The sequence below is a fragment of the Panthera leo genome, chromosome A2 (genome assembly GCF_018350215.1).
Source record: "Panthera leo isolate Ple1 chromosome A2, P.leo_Ple1_pat1.1, whole genome shotgun sequence".
NCBI lineage: Eukaryota > Metazoa > Chordata > Mammalia > Carnivora > Felidae > Panthera > Panthera leo.
Genome location: NC_056680.1, coordinates 161,321,742 through 161,347,133, shown reverse-complemented (window position 1 = coordinate 161,347,133; position 25,392 = coordinate 161,321,742). Strand labels below are relative to the sequence as shown.

The 25,392-nt window shown below is 41.8% G+C and overlaps 1 protein-coding gene across 1 annotated transcript in view; it reads right to left on the bottom strand.

The window, feature by feature from the left end:
- Positions 1–2,893: 2,893 nt before the first annotated feature.
- Positions 2,894–25,392, bottom strand: part of LOC122213242 (GTPase IMAP family member 7-like) — a 30,304-nt gene continuing 7,805 nt past the window's right edge. Inside the window, exons 4-6 of the mRNA XM_042927366.1 lie at positions 13,203–14,058; positions 5,676–5,849; positions 2,894–3,047 (exon numbers count right to left, since the gene is read on the bottom strand). Of these exons, the coding sequence (XP_042783300.1) occupies positions 2,894–3,047; positions 5,676–5,849; positions 13,203–14,058 (1,184 nt within the window). The remainder of the gene's footprint in view (positions 3,048–5,675; positions 5,850–13,202; positions 14,059–25,392) is intronic.

Sequence of the window (25,392 nt, the reverse complement as noted above, 5' to 3'; positions counted from 1 at the left end):
TAAGTATTAAGAATTTTATTAAAAACTTTTTTAAAAAAATGATCATATGATTCAGTAATGCCACTTCTGGGTATTTATCCCAAGGAAAAAACACTAACTGGAAAAGTTATCTGCATTCCCATGTTTATTGCAGCATTATCTACAATAGCCAGGATATGGAAACAATCTAAGTGTCCAGTGATGGATAAATGGACCGAGAAATCATGGCATATATACACAATTGGATATTAGTCATCCATTAAAAAAAACCCAAATCTTGCCATTTGCAACAGCATGGATGGATGTCAAGGGAATTATGCTCAGTGAAATAAGTCAGACAGAGAAAAACAAGTACTCCACCATCTCCCTTATATATGGAATGTAAAAAAGAAAAAAACAAGACAAGCTCATAGTTACAGAGAACAGGTTGATGGTTCCCAGGTTGAGGGGATTGGTGAAACCTGGGAAGGGATCAAAAGATAAAAGATAAAATAAAATGAATATATGTTATGACAACATACACATATATAGGCTAGTGGGAAATATCAAGACTTATTGGATATATTTTTCAATTGATGATTAAATCTACTGAAAGGAGATGAATTTTATTTTATGTAAATTAAAATTCAATAAAGCTGAAAAATTGCAGCACTTTAGTACAATTGGATGCATTTAGGATAATCCGTCATGGTAGATTTACATGATTTTTTTTAAGTTTATTCATTTATTTTCAGAGAGAGAGAAAGAGAGCATGAGCAGGAAGGGGCAGAGAGAGGGAGAGAAAGAATCTCAAACAGTCTCCAGGTTGTAGGGTGCAGAGCCCAACACAGGGCTTGAACTCACAACCCATCAGATCATCACCTGGGCCAAAATCAAGAGTTTAAATTTAAAATCAAGACATCTAACGCACTGAGCCACCGGGCGCCCCAACATGATTTACAATCATCTAAAACTGGCTACAAGCTGTCATCCTACCTGTGTCCGTGCCCCGTTACGATATGAATTTGTATCTTTTCTCATCCACAGATGGAGTCTATTTCTGCATCTTTTGGAGCTCAAAGCCTCAAAGGTTTTGCAGTTTGCCTTTTGACAATGTCTGCTTCTTTATGCATTTCTTGTCTCTGTTTTATAATTTGACACTTTTTTTCAACCCATGTCCTCCCTCTCATGAATTTAAAAATATCTGTAACACTTTATTAGAAATGACATAGTAAAGAGAAGAAAGGATGATTCCTATGCACCTCACAGCTCAGTTCCCAGAAAGTCTGTAGTCTACAAACAACATTGGCCCAGATCCCAGAACTTTCTCACAAGAACAAGCACGGTTGTTGTCAGTTTACCGGTGCACAGCCACACTTCTTTCTTGTCTTCACCACAATCATTTCCTGCTGCATCTCCTTCTGTTTTTGTCTTCCGGTGACAAAGGGTTGTGAGCACCTCACAGCACACAAGGCTGAGGTGCAAGGTCCATGCCCCCTACCCAGCACTGCAGTGGAAGCCTGCAGCATTTTGGTACAATTGGATGCAATGAGGATAATCAGTTGTGGTAGATTTGCATGATTTTTCAAAGTTAATCATTTATTTTGAGAGAGAGAAAGAGGGAGAGATACCGTGAGCAGGAAGAGGCAGAGAGAGCAATCTACAAACTGGGAGAAAATTTTTGTGAGTCACATATCAGATAAAGAAAGAACTTGTGTATATACATGATACACATCTGGCAAAGAATAGAATGTGTCAAGAACTCTGAAAATTCATTAATACAAAGACAGTCCAATTTAAAATAGAAAATACAAACATTTTCAACATAATTAAAGTATGTATACACCAGTGAAACCATCATAACAAGCAAGATAGCGAATGTACCCGTCAGCCAAAAAAGTTCTTCATGCACCGCTCACCTGCCCCTGTCCCTTAGGCACCATTTATGTGCTCTGCACAATATGCACAGCAAACTGTTCCTCATGTGAACATTTGAGTGGCCCGACCCAGATTCAGAGCTTCAGGTCCTTAAGAAGAAGGTTTTCTTACCATCAATGCCACCTTCTGCAACATGGTAATTGTTGACCCCAAACCCCAGAGAATGCAGTCCAACTTAGGAAGAATTTCAGATAATCAAGATACTTCTTAACAGGAAGAAAGAACTTCAGAACAATTGCCTCAGATATTCCATTTTGTATTTTTGTTCATAAACATAGACGAGGCCGAAAATAAATAAATAAAATAAAATAAACATAGATAGACCACTGTTTTAAAAACATACCAGAAATTATGCAACCTTACATCCACATTCACAAATGATTACAAATGCACTCTGGGTTGTTGTTCATGGACTATGTGCACAGCACTTTGGCAAATGATCGCTGCCTCTGGAACATGCATCTTCAGGGCTCATCACTCGCAACGTCTCTAAACCTCCCTCAGCAGAGTCCTCTTCAGAGTTAAAGGCGACAATGGAAGACAAGTCTCTAAAGTGTAGATTCTTTTTGCTTCCAAACACTAGCATGCTTTGGTCACTCAACCCCAATCTTGAAAGACAGATTCAGTCTTTCAAAAATGAAATTCATTCTCAAAAGGCCAAGTTGTGGTCTCTAAGTGTACTCAGAAATTTAGCCCCAGCCACGCCACAAGCTTGCCAGCAAAATCACCCACACAGATGTAAAGATCATGTCCATTCGCTGCTGTGCTCTTGACCACCTGTCCTCTCCTCGGACACAAGGATGTGGACACTCCTTGGCACAGATTTTTAGCTGGTCAAGTCTTGGGTCTGATTGACCTTGAATAAGTAAGGCCCAGGGCCCAGAGGGACCCTGACCCACCTGAGAAATTGGAGGCCCTACTCCACCTCTCTGAATCTCTAGATTCTCTGTGATTTACACATAAATGTCCCTCCCTGGTGGGATGTGGGAACTTCCTGTCAGTTCTCTGCATGAGCAAAGTGCCTGTCACCTGGATTCCCAGTGATACACTCATAGGAAACACACACCTCAGTTACAGGAATTAGGATCGGCAAGATCTTGGGGTTCTTCTCTACTGGAATCTCCTCTCCATCAAAGTCCTCCTGTGTGCAACTATGTGATTAAATAAGAGGGATGTCACAAGGACAGGGAGAGAAGACACTTATTCTTTCCTCCCATCGGCCCTTCAAAATGGCTCCATCCGTGCCACCTGAAGGAAACCTTACACAGGTTCTGCCTTAAGCAAAAAACCTCTCCAATCACTATTGGTCACATTCATGTACTCAAATCATCTAGTGTAATAATCACACTCTCAATTTCACTGAGGGGTGGGGCGCCTGGGTGACTCAGTCAGCTGAGCATCTGACTTCAGCTCAGGTCATGATCTCGAGGTCCATGGGTTTGAGCCCCACGTTGGGCTGTATGCTGACAGTTTGGAGCCTGGAGACTGCTTCAGATTCTGTGTCTCCCTCTCTCTCTGCCCCGACTCTGCTCATGCTCTCTCTCTCACACAAATAAATAAACACTTGAAAAAATTTCAGAAGGAGTTAACATGGCAGAGAAGTAAGGGAATCTGAAGTTCCCTCGTCCCTCAAACACAGAAGTATTGAGGCAAGAAGGCTTGAAATTCCAGGAATCCAGGCTACAGAGTGACAGAAACATCTTCAGGGGCCCATGGGGACAATGTGATGGGCCACAGATGCATGATTTCAAACTGGGAGAGATAAAAAAGGCAGCGTAGGAACGGAGGGGAGGGATCCCCTTCTGCAGAAAGACAAAAGAAAGCGAAAGAGACGTTGCAGAAGTGGAAGGTTGTATTTGGACAAGAGAAAAAACTTGGGTTGGGGAACAGAAAAAAATGGAGAAAGAACCAATTTTTAACTGCAGGGCTTTCTCCGGCCTCTTTGTGTACCTGGGGAGGAGGGAGCCGGCCCGAGCTCTGTAGCCCGCTCCCAGGCACAGTTGGAGAGAACAATCCCCTCCCTGAGTGCTGTGGGAAGAAGGCAAATAGCCATTCCAAGGACAAAGGACACTGCAGGACCCCCCGCCACCCAGAGGCCCTTTGTGACCATACCCTGGAGTGACAGTACGCCAGAACTGGGGCACGTGGAGCAGGATCCTTTAAGACATTGGGGTTTGAATCCCAGCCGACTGCCTGGGAGACCCAGGATCCTGAAGCAGAACAGACTGCCCACTCGTGCTCCTTTGGCACTGTGAGGACGACCTGAACAGAGTGGTCTAGGATGCCTGGTCTGGGGAGGAGAGACTGGGGTGTCACCATTTTACTCCCCATCACCAACAAGGTGGGGCTTCAGGGAACAGACAATGGATCCACAGTGGAGGTGGACCTGCTCACACCAAAGCATGCCCCTCTGCACCTGGTAACTGTGTGTCTAACAGAGCAAGACTCAACACTGACTGAACCAGACAGTCCCTCCTCCAGACCAGCACAGGCACTGGTTACAAGGCACCATCAAGTATTGGTCCAGTAGTTTTGCATTCTCTGATTTGATTCTTGGTCAATTTTTATTTTATGTATATATATATATATATATATATATATACACACACATATATATTTCTTCTTCTTCTTCTTCTTCTTCTTCTTCTTCTTCTTCTCTTCTTCTTTCATCTTTCATCGTTCTTCTTCTTCTTCTTCCTCTTATTTCTTCCCTTCTCTAGGTTGGTTATTCTGGTTGTTGGTTTGTTGGCCCAGTTCCCAGAACCTTCTCACAAGAACAAGCACAGTTGTTGTCAATTTACCGGTGCACAGCCACACTTCTTTCTTGTCTTCACCACAAACATTTCCTGCTGCATCTCCTTCTGTTTTTGTCTTCCGGTGACATAGCGTTGTGAGCACCTCACAGCACACAAGGATGAGGTGCAGGTCCATGCCCCCTACCCAGCCCTGCAGTGGAAGCCTGCAGCATTTTGGTACAATTGGATGCAATTAGCGTGATCAGTTGTAGTAGATTTACATGATTTTTCAAAGTTAATCATTTATTTTGAGAGAGAGAGAGGGACAGATAGAGAGCATGAGCAGGAAGGGGCAGAGAGAGCAATCACCAAACTGGGAGAAAATGTTTGCGAGTCACATATCAGATAAAGAAAGAACTTGTGTATATACTTGATAAAGATCTGGCAAAGAATAGAATGTGTCAAGAACTCTGAAAATTCATTAATACAAAGACAGTCCAATTTAAAATAGAAAATACAAACATTTTCAACATAATTAAAGTATGTATACACCAGTGAAACCATCATAACAAGCAAGATAGCGAATGTACCCGTCAGCCAAAAAAGTTCTTCATGCACCGCTCACCTGCCCCTGTCCCTTAGGCACCATTTATGTGCTCTGCACAATATGCACAGCAAACTGTTCCTCATGTGAACATTTGAGTCCTTAAGAAGAAGGTTTTCTTACCATCAATGCCACCTTCTGCAACATGGTAATTGTTGACCCCAAACCCCAGAGAATGCAGTCCAACTTAGGAAGAATTTCAGATAATCAGGATACTTCTTAACAGGAAGAAAGAACTTCAAAACAATTGCCTCAGATATACCATTTTGTATTTTTGTCCATAAACATAGACGAGGCTAAAAGTAAATAAATAAAATAAAATAAACATAGAAAGACCACTGTTTTAAAAACATACCAGAAATTATGCAACCTTACATCCACATTCAGAAATGATTACAAATGCACTCTGGGTTGTTGTTCATGGACTATGTGCACAGCACTTTGGCAAATGATCGCTGCCTCTGGAACATGCATCTTCAGGGCTCATCACTCGCAACGTCTCTGAAACTCCCTCAGCAGAGTCATCTTCAGAGTTAAAGGCGACAATGGAAGACAAGTCTCTAAAGTGTAGCTTCTTTTTGCTTCCAAACACTAGCATGCTTTGGTCACTCACCCTATTTACCAGATTGAGACTTTCAAAAATGAAATTCACTCTCAAAAGGCCAAGTTGTGGTCTCCAAGTGTACTCAGAAATTTAGCCCCAGCCACACCACAAGCTTGCCGGCAAAGTCACCCACACAGATGTAAAGATCATGTGCATTCGCTGCTGTGCTCTTGACCGCCTGTCCTCTCCTCGGACACAAGGATGTGGACACTCCTTGGCACAGATTTTTAGCTGGTCAAGTCTTGGGTCTGATTGACCTTGAATAAGTAAGGCCCAGGGCCCAGAGGGACCCTGACCCACCTGAGATATTGGAAGCCCTTCTCCACCTCTCTGAATCTCCAGATTCTCTATGATTTCACATAAATGTCCCTCCATGGTGGGATGTGGGAACTTCCTGTCAGTTCTCTGCATGAGCAAAGTGCCTGTCACCTGGATTCCCAGTGATACACTCATAGGAAACACACACCTCAGTTACAGGAATTAGGATCAGCAAGATCTTGGGGTTCTTCTCTACTGGAATCTCCTCTCCATCAAAGTCCTCCTGTGTGCAACTATGTGATTAAATAAGAAGGATGTCACAAGGACAGGGAGAGAAGACACTTATTCTTTCCTCCCATCGGCCCTTTAAAATGGCTCCATCCGTGCCACCTGAAGGAAACCTTACACAGGTTCTGCCTTAAACAAAAAACCTTTCCAATCACTATTGGTCACATTCATGTACTCAAATCATCTAGTGTAATAATCACACTCTCAATTTCACTGAGGGGTGGGGCGCCTGGGTGACTCAGTCAGCTGAGCGTCTGACTTCAGCTCAAGTCATGATCTCGAGGTCCATGGGTTTGAGCCCCATGTTGGGCGGTGTGCTGACGGTTTGGAGCCTGGAGACTGCTTCAGATTCTGTGTCTCCCTCTATCTCTGCCCCGACTCTGCTCATGCTCTCTCTCTCACGCAAATAAATAAACACTTGAAAAAATTTTCAGAAGGAGTTAACATGGCAGAGAAGTAAGGGAATCTGAAGTTCCCTCGTCCCTCAAACACAGAAGTATTGAGGCGAGAAGGCTTGAAATTCCAGGAATCCAGGCTACAGAGTGACAGAAACATCTCCAGGGGCGCATGGGGACAATGTGATGGGCCAGAGATGCATGATTTCAGACTGCCCACTCGTGCTCCTTTGGCACTGTGAGGACGACCTGAACAGAGTGGTCTAGGATGCCTGTCTGGGGAGGAGAGACTGGGGTGTCACCATTTTACTCCCCATCACCGACAATGTGGGGCTTCAGGGAACGGACAATGGATCCACAGTGGAGGAGGACCTGCTCACACCAAAGCATGCCCCTCTGCACCTGGTAACTGTGTGTCTAACAGAGCAAGACTCAACACTGACTGAACCAGACAGTCCCTCCTCCAGACCAGCACAGGCACTGGTTACAAGGCACCATCAGATATTGGTCCAGTAGTTTTGCATTCTCTGATTTGATTCTTGGTCAATTTTTATTTTATGTATATATATACATATATATTTCTGCTTCTTCTTCTTCTTCTTCTTCTTCTTCTTTCATCTTTCTTCTTCTTCTTCTTCCTCTTATTTCTTCCCTTCTCTACGCTAGTTATTCTGGTAGTTGGTTTGTTTAAGCAGATATTTTTAATCTATTCTCTTTATGCCTCTTCTGTATCTCCTTTATTTTCCTCTCTCTCTCTCTCTCTCTCTCTCTCTCTCTCTAGACTAAGCCATAAAGTTTCCCTGATCTCTGGTCAGTTTTTTTTTTCTTTTCCTTTTCCCTTCCCCTGTCATTTCTCTCTTTGTTTGGGATAAGGCTCTTCCACCACCACCACCCCCATTAAAAATTTTTTTTCCAGGGATACTTCAACAAACAAATCAAAGCACTCCTGGTGGAAGGTCCAAACCACCACTAGGAATACGGAGATAAAGTAATCAGAGTCTCAACAGCAAAGAGCACAAAACACACTCCAGAAATACCTCTTGAAGGGCCAGGCCCTGGACAACATTATGACCCCCTGTTTTAATATAATCGTCCTCACAGGAGCAAGACCCATAAGAAGCTATTAAAACACATAAGGGACAGAAAACTAGGCAAAATGATGAAAAGGAAGAATTCTCCTCAAAAGAAATTCCAGGAGGAAATGACAGCTAGAGAATTGCTCAAAACAGATATAAGCAACATAACTGAGCAAGAATTTAGAATAATGGTCATATTACTGGGCTTGAAAGAAGCATAGAAGACAGAAGAGAATCTACTGCCACAGAGATCAAGGAACTAAGAAATAGTCACAACGAATTAAGAAATGCTGTAAATGAGGTGCAAAATAAACTAGATGCAGTGACAGCTAGGATGAAGGAGGGAAAGGGTAGATTAAGTGAAATAGAAGACAAAATTATGGAAAATGATGAAGCCAGGAAAAAGAGAGATAAGAACATACTAGACCCTGAGGGGAGAAATAGAGAACGAGGAGATTCAATGAAACGTAATAATATCCATATCATAAGATTTCCAGAAGAAGAAGAAGAAAAGAGAGAGAAAAAGGGAAGAAGGTTTACTTGAACAAATTATTGCTGTGAACTTCCCTTATCTGGGGAAGGAAATGGACATCCAAATCCAGGAGACAAAGAGAACTCCTTTCAGATTTAACAAGAATAGATCTTCTCCACAGAATATCATAGTGAAACTGGCAAAATACAAACATAAGGAGAAAATTCTGATAGCATCCAGGGACAAACAGGCCTTAACCTACAAGAGTAGACACATAAGGGTAGTAGACTTATCCACTGAAACTTGGCAGGCAAGAAGGGAGTGGCAGGAAATATTCAATGTGCTGAATAGGAAAAATATGCAGCCAAGAATCCTTTAACCAGCAAAGCTGTCATTCAGGATAGAAGGAAAGATAAAGGTTATCTCAGACAAACAAAACCTGAAGGAATTCATGAACACTAAACAAGTTCTGCAAGAGATCCTTAGGGGGACTCTGTGAGTGGAATGCTGAAAAGACTACAAAGGACCAGAGACATCACCACAAGCATGAAACCTACAGGTAACACAATGACACTAAATCCATATCTTTCAATAATCACTCTAAAGGTAAATGGACTAAATGCCCCAATCAAACACATAACATATCAGAATGGATAAAAAAAAAAAAAAAAAAAAAAACAAGATCCATCTATATGCTGTCTACAAGAGGTCCATTTTAGACCTGAGGACACATTCAGATTGAAAGTGAAGGGATGGAGAACCATCTATCATACTACTGGAAGTCAAAAGAAAGCTGGGGTAGCCATACTTCTGTCACACGAACTAGATTTTAATCTAAATGCTGTAACAAGACCTGAAGAAGGGCAATATATCATAATTACAGAGTCTATACATCAAGAAGAGCTAACAATTGTAAATGTTTATGCTCCCAACTTGATTGCACCCAAATACATAAATCAGTTCATCACAAACATAAGTGATCTTATCGATAGAAATACTGTAATTGGAGGAAACTTTAATTCTCCACTTACAACAATGGACAGATCGTCTGGGCAAAAAAAATCAATGAAGAAATAATGGCTTTTTATGATACAGTGGACCAGATGGACTTGACAGATATATCCAGAACTTTTCATCCAAAAGCAGCAGAATTCTTTTCGAGTGCACATGGAACATTCTCCAAAATAGATCACATCCTAGGTCACAAAACAGCCTTCAACAAAAATAAAGGAACCGAGATAATTCCGTGCATATTTTCAGACAACAATGCTATGAAACTTGAAGTCAACCACAAGAAAAAATTTGGAAAGCCTCCAAATGCATGGAGGTTAAAGAACATCCTACTAATGAATGAATGGGTCAACCAGGCAATTAAAGAAGAAATTAAAACGTATATGGAAGCAAGTGAAAATGAAAACATGACAGTCTGAATCCTTTGGGATGCATCAAAGGCAGTTCTAGGAGGAAAATACATTGCAATCTAGGCCTATCTCAAGAAATAAGAAAAATCCCAAATACAAAATCTAATAGCACACCTAAAGGAAGTAGAAGCAGAACAGCAAAGAAACCCCAAACCCAGCAGAACAGCAGAAGAAGAGAAATAATAAAGATTAGAGCAGAAATAAAAAATATAGAACCCCCCCCCCCCGCCAAAAAAAATACAGTAGAACAGATCAATGAATCTAATAGCTAGTTTTTTTCTTTTCTGGAAAAAACAAACAAGATTGATAAACCCCTAGTCGGGCTTCTCGAAAAGAAAAGAGAGAGGACCCAAATAGATAAAAATCACAAATAAAAGTGGACAGATCACAACCAACATCACAGAAATACAATTTTCAGGGAATACTATGAAAAATTACATGCCAACAAACTGGACAACCTGGAGGAAATGGACAAATTTCTAGACACCCACATGCTACCAAAACTCAAACAGGAAGAAAGAAAATTTGAACACACCCATAACCAGTGAAAAAATTGAATCAGTTATCAAAAATCTAACAACAGATAAGAGTCCTGGGCCACATGGCTTCCTAGGGGAATTCTACCAGACATTTAAAACAGAGTTAATACTTATCCTTCTCAAGCTGTTCCAAAAAATAGACATGGAAGAAAGCTTCCGGACTCATTCTGTGAAGCCACCATTACCTTGATTCCCAAACTAGACCGAGAGCCCACTAAAAAAGAGAATTACAGACCAATATCCCTGATTAACATAAATGCAAAAATTCCCAACAAAATATTAGCAGATCAAATTCCACAGCATCTCGAAAGATGTATTCACCACGTTTAAGTGCGATTCATTTCTGGGCTGCATGGCTGGTTCAATATTCTCAAATCAATTAATGTGATAGAAGAAAGGATAAGAACCATATGATCCTGTCAATAGATGCAGAAAAAGCATTTGACAAAATATAGCATCCTTTCTTAATAAAAGCCCTCAAGAAAGTTGGGATAGAAGGAGCCTACCTTAACTTCATAAGAGCCATATATTAAAAGCCCACAGCTAATACCATCCTCGTGGAAACAAAGTAAGAGCTTTCCCCCAACATCAGGAACATGGCAAGGATGTCCACTCTCATGGCTGTTGTTTAACATCATGTTGGAAGTCTTAACCTCAGCAAACAGAAAACAATATGAAATAAAAGGCATCCAAATTGGCGAAGAAGTCAAACTTTCACTTTCCGCAGATGACATGATACTTTACATGGAAAACCTGAAAGACTCCACCAAAAAGCTGCTAGAACTGATACATGAATTCAGCATAGTCACAGGATACAAAACCAATGTACAGAAATCAGTTGCCTTTCTATATACCAATAATGAAGCAACAGACTACTTTCTTACACCATACACAAAATTAAACTCAAATTGATGAAAGACCTACATCTTAGAGAGAAAACCATTAAAACCCTAGAGGAGAAAACAGGCCATAACCTCTTTGACCTGAGCCCCAGCAATTTCTTGCTCGACCCGTCTCCGAAGGCAAGGGAAATAAAAGAAAAAATGAACTCTTGGGACCTCATCAAGATAAAAACCTTCTGCACTGCAAAGGAAACAATCAACAAAACAAAAAGGCAACCAATGCAATGGGAGAAGATATTTAAAAGTGACATATCAAATAAAGGGTTAGTATCCAAAATCTATAAAAAACTTACCAACCTCAACACCCAAAAAACAATACTCTCAGTCATGTTCACAGACAAAACAAAGGACAAATAAAAATTCTAATAATTTGGATTTGGGATGGCTGCAATCCTTGTGAGTGACTGAGAGTCACCCATCTAACTTTGAAGTTTCTCTATTATTTTAGCAAGACAGAACCTTTCATCTACTTACTGCAAATGTCACAGCATGGAAGGGTAAGGAGAGATTTTTCTGGTGTCAGAAAACAAGCACTAGAGGGAATGAAAAACCATCAACAACAATAAAGATGCTCTGAAAGAGAACTAGGTACCATAAGATTTTTCAATCAGATTCTCACAGGAAAAAGAAAGTCTGCTCTCATTAGGTACTTGGAGAAAGTTTAGAGAAGGGGCCTCTTACACACTGTGGACACAGGGAATTTGGAAACCACAGTGACATTGATAGTATCGATAAGAAAATTGAGTCCCACCTGAAGGGGTGAAGAAAGACTGGAATGCAGAAGAAGAGTTGGGTAGAAAGGCCACCAAGGGAGGAGCTGTGAGCTTTGGCGTAGGGTTGCAGTTAGTCAGAGATGGCCCTGCAGAGGGAGAGGTGGGGGAATGGACACCCCAGGCTTGCTTTTCTACTTCCACAGGGCCTCTGACTTGGACTTCCCTTTGGCCAGCCAGGCAGAAGTCAGAGAGCAAGAGATCCCACCGATGTAGTGCAACTAGATCAGCCTCAGGGGGCAAAGAGCTGGGTGAAGTGTGATTCTGCAGAGGCAAATGAAGACTATGTGGCCCAGATGGGATTTTTCAGATACAAGTGGAGACATTTTAAGTTAGGATGGTCCCTAAAAAAGATGTGAGAGAAACACAATAAGAGAATCCTGTGACTTTCAGATCTTCATGAACCACAGAACAATCTTTCCAGAGAAACCCGATACCTCCCTAACATACTACTTGTGGCCATGCGGTGCAACGACGCATGTGACCAGTGGTTCAGACACTTAACATGTGCAGGATTTCTGATTTGAATTTTCCTGAGTCTTTGAACTCTATATGCCATTGCCTGATTATGCCAACTTTGTGTGAAGAGGGACAGGTGGCAAGGGGGGGCGGTGGGGACTGAGAGCTGGGAAGCCCTTTCATTCTGGTTAGTTCTCGCTGCATAACAAACCATTCTGAAGCTCAGTGGTTAAAAACAAAAACCATCATTTATTTGTTCTCATAAAGCTGCAATTTGGGCAGGACTCAGCGGGAATGGATCATCTTTGCTTTCTGCAACTTCGTCTGAGATGGCGGGGCAGCCGGAGGGCCCGCTTCTGTGTTGCCTCACTTGCATGGCGGGCAAGTTGGTCTGAGTCATAAATGAAAGGTGAGCTGGGAAGTGGGCCAGTGACTTCAGGCCCTCTGCATGGGGGCCTCTCAAGAGACAGCCTGGGCTTCCTCACAACATGACAGTCAAGTTCCAAGGGCAAGAACCCCAACAGGGCAAGGAAGCATTGCCCATATGTAACCTTAGAGTCACAAGGTGTTGCTTCAACCATCTGCTATTAATTGAAACAGTCCCACATCTGCTCAGTTCAAGGTAGAGGACACAGGCCCTGCAAGTCAGTGGCAGGAGTAACAGGGTCAGGTTATAGGAAGAATAAGTAGAAGCTACTGTCACAGCTATCTATGGAAACTACAATCTACCACTATGGCAAATCATAGTAAATTCAGAAGAAAAAATGAAATGGTCTTTACTACCAAAACATATGCCATATTTGTGAAAGCATCCTTATAATCCCATTTGAACCATCTCTAAATAATCCCATCTCAGCTTCTACCCTGATATTTTTTATTTGTTCAGCATACTTCATCTTTAGCCGTTTTATTTTTTCCTCCCGTTCTTCCTGTGATTTATGAGCATATTCCTTTTCTACTAGTTTAATTTCATTATTTAATTGATCGATGTAGATCTTCTTCAGGTCTTCTTCCCGTTGCTTCAGCCTCTTCTCTGTGTCCTCGTAAATGGCATCGGTAAAGTAAGCCCCTCCGTTGCTCTGCACCATCTCCTCTATCAGCTCCACCAGCTCCTGCACTTGAGCTTCCTTCTCGGCCTCTGAGGCTCTGTTGTTGAAGGCACAGTAACGGTTCCCACACTCGCTGATGATGTTTCTTAGCTTCACATCTGCATCTGCTAAGACGTGCCTCAGGCTCTGCTCCTCCAAGTTATCTTTGCGAGTGAACAACATGATCAAGTGCCTCAAGGCTGGCTCCCCAAAGACATACTTGATCAATGCCACGGTCTTCTGCTCTTCAAATGTGTAGCGGCCCACTGGGAGGACCAAGATGATGGCGTGGGGCCCAGGATAAGAGTAGAGGACACACTGGCTGATTTCCCTGCACGTGGTATTCAGGGTCTCCTTGGTGTCAAAGAGCCCTGAGGTGTCAACAACAAGAAGTTTCCTCCCCTTCCATTCCTTGGATGCTTTTTGACACCTGGAGATGACAGCACGGGGAGCAACTCTAGACTCAAAGTCTCTACTCCCCAGGATGGTGTTGGCCGTTGCGCTCTTCCCACTTCCAGTTTTCCCCACTAGTACAATCCTCAGAGTTTGTCCTGAGGGTCTGCCATGTCACTACCAGGAGTCTCTGTGGTGTAAAGCAAAGGAAGGAGAAGAAAAAGAGTCAAAGAAGGTAAATGGAAACCATCACCTCGCTCTTATGACCTATGTGTTCCTCCCTGAAATCCTGCAGTAGTCTACTATCCTTGTTGGTCCCATAAAGACAGAAAGATGAGACAATTCAATCACCATGGAAAAACAAAGTAAAGAGTTCCCCTACAAAAGAGTACCAGGTCCAGATGGATTCATGGGGATCTCACTTAACCTTTCTTAAACTATTCCTGATGGCTTAAAACAGAAGGAAACCTTTCCAATTCTTTCTATGACACAAGTGTGATATTGATCCCAAAGGTTAACAAAGAATTCACCAATAAATAAAACTACAGACATGTCTCATTTGTGAAAACTAATGCCAAAATCCCAAATAAATTGTCAGACACTAAAATGTAATACCCCACAATTACGTGTGATTTATTTCAGAAATACTAGGGTAGTTCAATATGAGAAAATGGATTGTAACAACATATCCTCGTTAGTAGATTTAAGAAGAAAAATACCTTGATGCAGAACAGACATTTCCCCAAATTCCACACTGTTTTAATAGATACTTCTTTAACATGTTTATATAGAAATATAAATTTTAAAAAATTTGTCACCCTTTTTTTCTCTGCAGCTAAAATAGTTGACTATTAAGTTCATTTGGATAAATGAAGAAAGAAAATTAGCCTGTAGAGTCAAAAAAGAGAAGAACAATGAGGGAGGACCAGCTCTAACATAGTAAAATATTTTAGCCCCAATAATTAAGGCAGTATGAAGTGTGTGTGATCAGAGACAGATCAGAAAACAAAAACGGACAATTCAGAAATAGACCAAATTGGGAGGGAGAGAGGGAAGATGGCGGTGTAGGAGGACGCTGGGCTCACTGCGCGTCCTGCTGATCACTTAGATTCCACCTACACCTGCCTAAAGAACCCAGAAAACCGCCAGAGGATTAGCAGAATGGAGTCTCCAGAGCCAAGCGCAGACGAGAGGCCCACGGAAGAGGGTAGGAAGGGCGGCGAGGCGGTGCGCGCTCCACGGACTGGCGGGAGGGAGCCGGGGCGGAGGGGCGGCTCTCCGGCCAAGCAGAGCCCCCGAGTCTGGCTGGCAAAAGCGGAGGGGCCGGACGGACTGTGTTCCGACAGCAAGCATGACTTAGCGTCTGGGAGGTCATAAGTTAACAGCTCTGCTCAGAAAGTGGGAAAGCTGGAGGACAAAGGGAGGGAGAGCTGCTGAGCCCCCAGACGGCAGAGCTCAGCTTGGCAGGGAACAAAGGCGCTCGCCAGCGCCATCTCCCTCACCCATCCCCCAGCCAAAATCCCAAAGAGAACCAGTTCCTGCCAGGGAACTTGCTCGCTCCGCGCAAACACCCAACTCTGTGCTTCTGCGGAGCCAAACCTCCGGCAGTGGATCTGACTCCCTCCCGCTGCCACAGGGCCCCTCCTGAAGTGGATCACCTAAGGAGAAGCGAGCTAAGCCTGCCCCTCCTGCCCCCGTGCACCTTGCCTACCCACCCCAGCTAATACGCCAGATCCCCAGCACCACAAGCCTGGCAGTGTGCAAGTAGCCCAGACGGCCACGCCACCCCACAGTGAATCCCGCCCCTAGGAGAGGGGAAGAGAAGGCACACACCAGTTTGACTGTGGCCCCAGCGGTGGGCTGGGGGCAGACATCAGGTCGGACTGCAGCCCCGCCCACCAACTCCAGTTATACACCACAGCACAGGGGAAGCGCCCTGCAGGTCCCCACCACTCCAGGGACTATCCAAAATGACCAAACGGAAGAATTCCCCTCAGAAGAATCTCCAGGAAATAACAACAGCTAATGAACTGATCAAAAAGGATTTAAATAATATAACAGAAAGTGAATTTAGAATAATAGTCATAAAATTAATCGCTGGGCTTGAAAACAGTATAGAGGACAGCAGAGAATCTCTTGCCACAGAGATCAAGGGACTAAGGAACAGTCACGAGGAGCTGAAAAGCGCTTTAAACAAAATGCAAAACAAAATGGAAACGACGACAGCTCGGATTGAAGAGGCAGAGAAGAGAATAGGTGAACTAGAAGATAAAGTTATGGAAAAAGAGGAAGCTGAGAGAAAGAGAGATAAAAAAATCCAGGAGTATGAGGGAAAAATTAGAGAACTAAGTGATACAGTAAAAAGAAATAATATACGCATAATTGGTATCCCAGAGGAGGAAGAGAGAGGGAAAGGTGCTGAAGGGGTACTTGAAGAAATTATAGCTGAGAACTTCCCTGAACTGGGGAAGGAAAAAGGCATTGAAATCCAAGAGGCACAGAGAACTCCCTTCAGATGTAACTTGAATCGATCTTCTGCACGACATATCATAGTGAAACTGGCAAAATACAAGGATAAAGAGAAAATTCTGAAAGCAGCAAGGGATAAACGTGCCCTCACATAGAAAGGGAGACCTATAAGACTCGTGACTGATCTCTCCTTTGAAACTTGGCAGGCCAGAAAGGCTTGGCACGATATCTTCAGTGTGCTAAACAGAAAAAATATGCAGCCGAGAATCCTTTATCCAGCAAGTCTGTCATTTAGAATAGAAAGAGAGATAAAGGTCTTCCCAAACAAACAAAAACTGAAGGAATTCGTCACCACTAAACCAGCCCTACAAGAGATCCTAAGGGGGATCCTGTGAGACAAAGTACCAGAGACATCACTACAAGCATAAAACATACAGACATCACAATGACTCTAAACCCGTATCTTTCTATAATAACACTGAATGTAAATGGACTAAATGCGCCAACCAAAAGACATAGGGTATCAGAATGGATAAAAAAACAAGACCCATCTATTTGCTGTCTACAAGAGACTCATTTTAGATCTGAGGACACCTTTAGATTGAGAGTGAGGGGATGGAGAACTATTTATCATGCTACTGGAAGCCAAAAGAAAGCTGGAGTAGCCATACTTATATCAGACAAACTAGACTTTAAATTAAAGGTTGTAACAAGAGATGAAGAAGGGCATTATATAATAATTACAGGGTCTATCCATCAGGAAGAGCTAACAATTATAAATGTCTATGTGCCGAATACCGGAGCCCCCAGATATATAAAACAATTACTCATAAACATAAGCAACCTTGTTGATAAGAATGTGGTCATTGCAGGGGACTTTAACACCCCACTTACAGAAATGGATAGATCATCTAGACACACAGTCAATAAAGAAACAAGAGCCCTGAATGATACATTGGATCATATGGACTTGACAGATATATTAAAACTCTGCATCCCAAAGCAACAGAATATACTTTCTTCTCGAGTGCACATGGAACATTCTCCAAGATAGATCATATACTGGGTCACAAAACAGCCCTTCATAAGTTTACAAGAATTGAAATTATACCATGCATACTTTCAGACCACAATGCTATGAAGCTTGAAATCAACCACAGGAAAAAGTCTGGAAAACCTCCAAAAGCGTGGAGGTTAAAGAACACCCTACTAACGAATGAATGGGTCAACCAGGCAATTAGAGAAGAAATTAAAAAATATATGGAAACAAACGAAAATGAAAATACAACAATCCAAACGCTTTGGGATGCAGCGAAGGCAGTCCTGAGAGGAAAATACATTGCAATCCAGGCCTATCTCAAGAAATAAGAAAAATCCCAAATACAAAATCTAACAGCACACCTAAAGGAAATAGAAGCAGAGCACCAAAGGCAGCCTAAACCCAGTAGAAGAAGAGAAATAATAAAGATCAGAGCAGAAATAAACAATATAGAATCTAAAAAAACTGTAGAGCAGATCAACGAAACCAAGAGTTGGTTTTTTGAAAAAATAAACAAAATTGATAACCTCTAGCCAGGCTTCTCAAAAAGAAAAGGGAGATGACCCAAATAGATAAAATCATGAATGAAAATGGATTATTACAACCAATCCCTCAGAGATACAAACAATTATCAGGGAATACTATGAAAAATTATATGCCAACAAATTGTACAACCTGGAAGAAATGGACAAATTCCTAAACACCCACACTCTTCCAAAACTCAATCAGGAGGAAATAGAAAGCTTGAACAGACCCATAACCAGCGACGAAATTGAATCGGTTATCAAAAATCTCCCAACAAATAAAAGTCCAGGACCAGATGGCTTCCCAGGGGAGTTCTACCAGACGTTTAAAGCAGAGATAATACCTATCCTTCTCAAGCTATTCCAAGAAATAGAAAGGGAAGGAAAACTTCCAGACTCATTCTATGAAGCCAGTATTACTTTGATTCCTAAACCAGACAGAGACCCAGTAAAAAAAGAGAACTACAGGCCAATATCCCTCATGAATATGGATGCAAAAATTCTCAATAAGATACTAGCAAATAGAATTCAACAGCATATAAAAAGAATTATCCACCATGATCAAGTGGGATTCATTCCTGGGATGCAGGGCTGGTTCAACATTCGCAAATCGATCAACGTGATACATCACATTAACAAAAAAAAAGAGAAGAACCATATGATCCTGTCAATCGATGCAGAAAAGGCCTTTGACAAAATCCAGCACCTTTCTTAATAAAAACCCTTGAGAAAGTCGGGATAGAAGGAACATACTTAAAGATCATAAAAGCCATTTATGAAAAGCCCACAGCTAACATCATCCTCAACGGGGAAAAACTGAGAGCTTTTCCCCTGAGATCAGGAACACGACAGGGATGCCCACTCTCACAGCTGTTGTTTAACATAGTGCTGGAAGTTCTAGCATCAGCAATCAGACAACAAAAGGAAATCAAAGGCATCAAAATTGGCAAAGATGAAGTCAAGCTTTCGCTTTTTGCAGATGACATGATATTATACATGGAAAATCCGATAGACTCCACCAAAGGTCTGCTAGAACTGATACATGAATTCAGCAAAGTTGCAGGAAACAAAATCAATGTACAGAAATCAGTTGCATTCTTATACACTAACAATGAAGCAACAGAAAGACAAATAAAGAAACTGATCCCATTCACAATTGCACCAAGAAGCATAAAATACCTAGGAATAAATCTAACCAAAGATGTAAAAGATCTGTATGCTGAAAACTATAGAAAGCTTATGCAGGTAATTGAAGAAGATATAAAGAAATGGAAAGACATTCCCTGCTCATGAATTGGAAGAATAAATATTGTCAAAATGTCAATACTACCCAAAGCTATCTACACATTCAATGCAATCCCAATCAAAATTGCACCAGCATTCTTCTGGAAACTAGAACAAGCAATCCTAAAATTCATATGAAGCCACAAAAGGCCCCGAATAGCCAAAGTAATTTTGAAGAAGAAGAGCAAAGCAGGAGGCATCACAATCCCAGACTTTAGCCTCTACTACAAAGCTGTAATCATCAAGACAGCATGGTATTGGCATAAAAACAGACACATAGACCAATGGGATAGAATAGAAACCCTAGAACTAGACCCACAAACGTATGGCCAACTAATCTTTGACAAAGCAGGAAAGAACATCCAATGGAAAAAAGACAGTCTCTTTAACAAATGGTGCTGGGAGAACTGGACGGCAACATGCAGAAGGTTGAAACTAGACCACTTTCTCACACCATTCACAAAAATAAACTCAAAATGGATAAAGGACCTGAATGTGAGACAGGAAACCATCAAAACCTTACAGGAGAAAGCAGGAAAAGACCTCTCTGACCTCAGCCGTAGCAATCTCTTACTCGGCACATCCCCAAAGGCAAGGGAATTAAAAGCAAAAGTGAATTACTGGGACCTTATGAAGATAAAAAGCTTCTGCACAGCAAAGGAAACAACCAACAAAACTAAAAGGCAACCAACGGAATGGGAAAAGATATTTGCAAATGACATATCGGACAAAGGGCTAGTATCCAAAATCTATAAAGAGCTCATCAAACTCCACACCCGAAAAACAAATAACCCAGTGAAGAAATGGGCAGAAAACATGAATAGACACTTGTCTAAAGAAGACATCCGGATGGCCAACAGGCACATGAAAAGATGTTCAATGTCGCTCCTTATCAGGGAAATACAAATCAAAACCACACTCAGATATCACCTCACGCCAGTCAGAGTGGCCAAAATGAAGAAATCAGGAGACTATAGATGCTGGAGAGGATGTGGAGAAACAGGAACCCTCTTGCACTGTTGGTGGGAATGCAAATTGGTGCAGCCGCTCTGGAAAGCAGTGTGGAGGTTCCTCAGAAAATTCAAAATAGACCTACCCTATGACCCAGCAATAGCACTGCTGGGAATTTATCCGAGGGATACAGGAGTACTGATGCATAGGGGCACTTGTACCCCAATGCTTATAGCAGCACTCTCAACAATAGCCAAATTATGGAAAGAGCCTAAATGTCCATCAACTGATGAATGGATAAAGAAATTGTGGTTTATATACACAATGGAATACTACGTGGCAATGAGAAAGAATGAAATATGGCCTTTTGTAGCAACGTGGATGGAACTGGAGAGTGTGATGCTAAGTGAAATAAGCCATACAGAGAAAGACAGATACCATATGGTTTCACTCTTATGTGGATCCTGAGAAACGTAACAGAAACCCATGGGGGAGGGGAAGGAAAAAAAAAAAAAAGAGGTTAAAGTTGGAGAGAGCCAAAACATAAGAGACTGTTAAAAACTGAGAACAAACTGAGGGTTGATGGGGGGTGGGAAGGAGGGCAGGGTGGGTGATGGGTATTGAGGAGGGCACCTTTTGGGATGAGCACTGGGTGTTGTATGGAAACCAATTTGACAGTAAATTTCATATATTAAAAAATAAAAAAGAAAAGGATTAAAATAAAAAAAAAGAAGACTAAATGTGGCAGGAAGTAATGTATAATGGGGTGGCAACCAATGTAAGGAAGTAGCTACATTTTGAAATTACTGTGTTAATGAGTATATTATTTGTCAATATCATTGGACCACTTGTTGGTGTTAATGACTTGGAGGGCCCCAGGTAACTGTTTTCCAACTTGCAATAAAGACACAGACCAGGACCAGCTATATAATTTTCAAGGTCTGGCACAAAATAAAAATGCCAGGCCCTTTGTCAAAGAGAATCAAACAAACACACATACACACACACACACACACACACACACACAATTTAAGAATTTCAAGATGACATCAATAGAGCGTTAAACCTTTCTGGGCATAGGGTCCTTTACATACCCATGAAGTTGGTCTTGATGAAGCTCCATACATAGAAGTCTAGAGGGGAGCCAGAACACTATGTCCTACTCAAAATATCTCTACCATTGCCTAGTTTCATTTCAATCTATATATTCCTTGAGTGAAACGTGTCCAGCCAGAGCCACCTTGGATGCTTTCCTGATCAGCTAATTGCTTCTCCAGGTATTATCCTCAGGTATGCTGGTAAGTTCCCTAGTGGGAACGGGAGAGTAGTTGACACAGAATTCATGGATGCCACAGGAAATCAGATGTGGGTCTCAAATGGTAACAGCCTTGCGATCATTGGTTAAAGAGGAGCATGTGGCTCTTATCAGTCCCATGCTGAGCCCTAAGTTACGAGTGATCTCCTTCTAGAAGATATTTGATAAAAGTAGTCTTGCCCCATATCTGTATTGCTCACTTAGCCACGCTCCTCATCATTGAGGGCTTCCTTCCACTTCCTTTTTTTATGTTTTCCTTTTATTATTTCAATCTCACACACACAAAGCAATGTGGATATAATGAATTTGCAAAAGTTGTGGGGTCATTAAAAGACATTCTTTAAATTCTACAGGAGTCTTCTTGTGGGAATCAGGGAATTTTCTGCTGCTTAGATCTAGATGGCCTCAAAGCTCAACTTATTAAAACATTGCAGAGATAATAACAGGAGATGAAAAAGAATGGTTCCCTACATTGTCCTGGTTCTTCTACATATCATCTCTATAACCTGGTGAATCAGTTTTCTATTGTTGCCATAACAAGCTATCAAAACTTTAGTAGCCTAAAACAATATAAAATTAATCTCCAACAATACTGGAAGACAAGAATATGAAATTAGTCTTATGGACATAAAATCAAAGTCTCTGAAAAGCTGGTTCTTTCTGGAGGCTCTAGGAGACATCCATTGCTTGCCTCTTTCATCTTCCAGAATCTGCCTGCACTCCTGGGCTTGTGGCCACATCACACCAATCTCTGCTGCCTTCATCACAATGCCTTTGTACCTCCTCCTTAGAAGGACATTTCTGATTACATCTTGGGCCCACTCAGATAATTCAGAATTATCTCGTCTCAAAATCATTAACTTAATAACATCTGCAAAATCCTTATGGAATAAGGTAACATTCACAGGCTCTGGGGATTAGGGTGTGGACATCTTTCTGGGGCCACCATTCAACCTGCCACATTTGGGTAAGTTAACCTCTCTGCAACTCACTTTCCTTATCATTAAAATGGAGTACTTACTTCAGAAGGTCACTGTGCAACCAGACAAAGTTGTACACATGAAGTGGTTCTCAGATCATAGTGATCAACAGGTAGTAGTTAGTAGTAATAATACAACCCTCAATGCTAGTCTCATATTACCATCCTGAGGCTCATCTACACATCATAGATGCTGTCTTAGTCAGGGTGGACCGCCATAATACCACAGCCTGGGAGCAGGAACAACAGGAATTAATCTCTCACAGTTCTGGATACTGGGCAGCCCAATCCCAATGTGCCAGCCAACTTGTTTCTCTGGGGAGGGCTCACTTCCTGATTTGCGGATGACACAGTCTCACTGTGTCCATACATGATGGAGCGAGGAAGCAACTCTCTGCTATCTCTTCTTACAAGGGCACTAATCCCGTCAAGAGGGCCCCAGATTCATGAACTCATGGAAACCCACTTACCTTATCCCCAAATACCATCATGTTGGGGGTTAGGGATTCTGGAGCCTTCTCTTTTGTTGCCCCAAAAAAACTAGTCGCTTCTACTTTGTAACAATATCCTTTAAGTGAATTGTTGGATATCACTCAAGGTTTCCTGGTTTCTCCCCACTCACTCCACCCACAAAGGGCACTCATGAAAAGGATGACTCAGCACCTCCACAGCCTGTCTACCAGGATAAGGGATCTGGATTATCTATACCCCTGCACTCACATGTCTTCAATGAAATTGTCTTCTGGCTCCACGGATGTGCAAGAAGAGCTGCCTCTTGCAGGCTAATGGCTGCCTTGTCACAAAAGAGATATAGGTGTTAGGTGTGACAGTGCACTTGGGGCTGAATCCCTCAAAGGAAACATTGACCAAACCCTCATGAAATAAAGACCATGCCCCCCAAAGAGCCTTTTACTGTCTTCCACGATGTTATATTTGGTTATGAACCACAACCATTAAGTCCTGTTCTCAAATAGGTCTCTGCTTCCTCCTAAGGCTTCTCCGAAGATCTGCCAAAAGTGACCACTCAGAATTTGTGTCTTCACCACAGGGTCACAGTCTTGGAGCTTCAGGGGAAAAACTGTAGGATGTGCTCTGAACTACTGTTGCCTCAAAGAGACTCTTCAGAGCAGGTTTCCAAGATGGCAGTACTGACTCAATGATCAGACTGTGCCAGTGAGCTAAGCCAGGACTACTGGGACTCTCAGGCTGGAAGCATATGTACCTCACGAAATCAGACGACTGACTCAAGATCCAGCAGAGTGAGAAGTAATGACATAGGACTGAATGAAGGGATTCAAGATGTCCAATTGTGGTTATTTGTTTGGAATATTGATGGCATTCTGTTTGATGTTCTACTTGTATGGCTATTTGAGGAAACCTTATTTCTTTCTCCTTAAACGAATTAGTAGACTGTGTATTTGTAAACCCACAACAACCATTTTTAAACATTACCTCATCTTCACCTACCCTCAAAATTGAGAAACAAATGCTTCTACTGAGTTTCATTCACTTTCATGTTGATAGAAACATTTGCATAGGTTTAATAAAAATCTGTCCTCTTGTTTCCAAAGATACCATTGGAAAAATTGATTCTGCAGCAAGGCCATATGTACAGTGTGATATCTGAGAGTGATTGTTGTTTAATCAAAGACCACCAGACCACTGCTAAGGAGCAATTGTTGTTGTTACATGTGGAGCTAATGTCTCCAAAACCTTCATAAGAAAACTAATATGATGTCTGGCTTCCAGGATCCCAATCTCTTGTAGTAAGGAAGTCCACTCCCAGGTAGTCCAGAAACCCAGGCAAATTTTGGAGACCTCATGAAGAGGGAAAATCCCTGAGATTTATGGGTACAGCATGCAAAGTTTACGAGAGAAAGTGTTTGGGTCTTGGTTTCCCACTCCTAGGATAGAAGAATGGCGGGGATTTGAAAAGTCTGATTCAAAATTCATTTTGAAAATTTCCAAAGGAAGCTTATCCTTTGGAATTGATAGTTGCTTAATATGATGAGGCTCTAGATTTCCTGAGCAAACTCAAGGAGGCTTTTCCAGTTAATTAAGATTCTTGCTGCATCTGTATAAATAATCAGGCCATGCATAGTAAAAACAATCTTCTAGGATCAACAATACTTGTTGGAGGCTGTTTATGATCACAAAGTAGAGAACGCTATGAAAATGATCCAAATTTTAGAAATAGGCAAGAGAGATTACTGGAGTGTTCTATTCTGTGTGGTGCTGTGCTTGATGATCCGCTGTGATATTTTAAAACACTTTAAGGACAGAGAGAATTTTTGCACATCTCTGCCTTGGAGATACTCAGCGAATTTTCTGTCTGGTGAAATATAGAACTCAAAAATTACATTTTAGTACTCTCTTGAACATATCAACCCTTGATTTCAAATGAACTTTGTGTTTCTGTTTGTTTGAGTTTTTTGTTTTATTCTTTGCTTCTTTGTGTGTTTTTAACTAGGTTTCACACCCAGCATGGAGCCCAAACTGAAGACCCTAAGGTCAAGACCTGAGCTGAGATCAAGAGTCAGACGCTTAAATGATTAAGCCACTCAAAGGAACTTTGAACCAATTATAGAATCATACTGGTGCTCTAGTTAAGCCATGAGTTGAGCAAAATCTTTGATAGGTTTATACTTGCCCAGGAGTCATGAGTTTGCTTTTTTTGAAAACTGCACTCAGATAAGAAAGAGAGGGAGAAATAGCATGATCCAAGCCTTGGAGGTGGAAATAACACTGGACACAGGCAGAGAACAGCTAACAATTTGGAGTGCAGGAATCATTACCAGCCTTTACTGAGGGCCTACTGTGTCCCAGGCACTGACCTCTATATCATTATCACCTTCGTTCCTTACAAAAGTGTAAAACGGATATTAACGGGAACAATGATATCTAGAAGAATCTCATTCTTGGAAGAGGAGT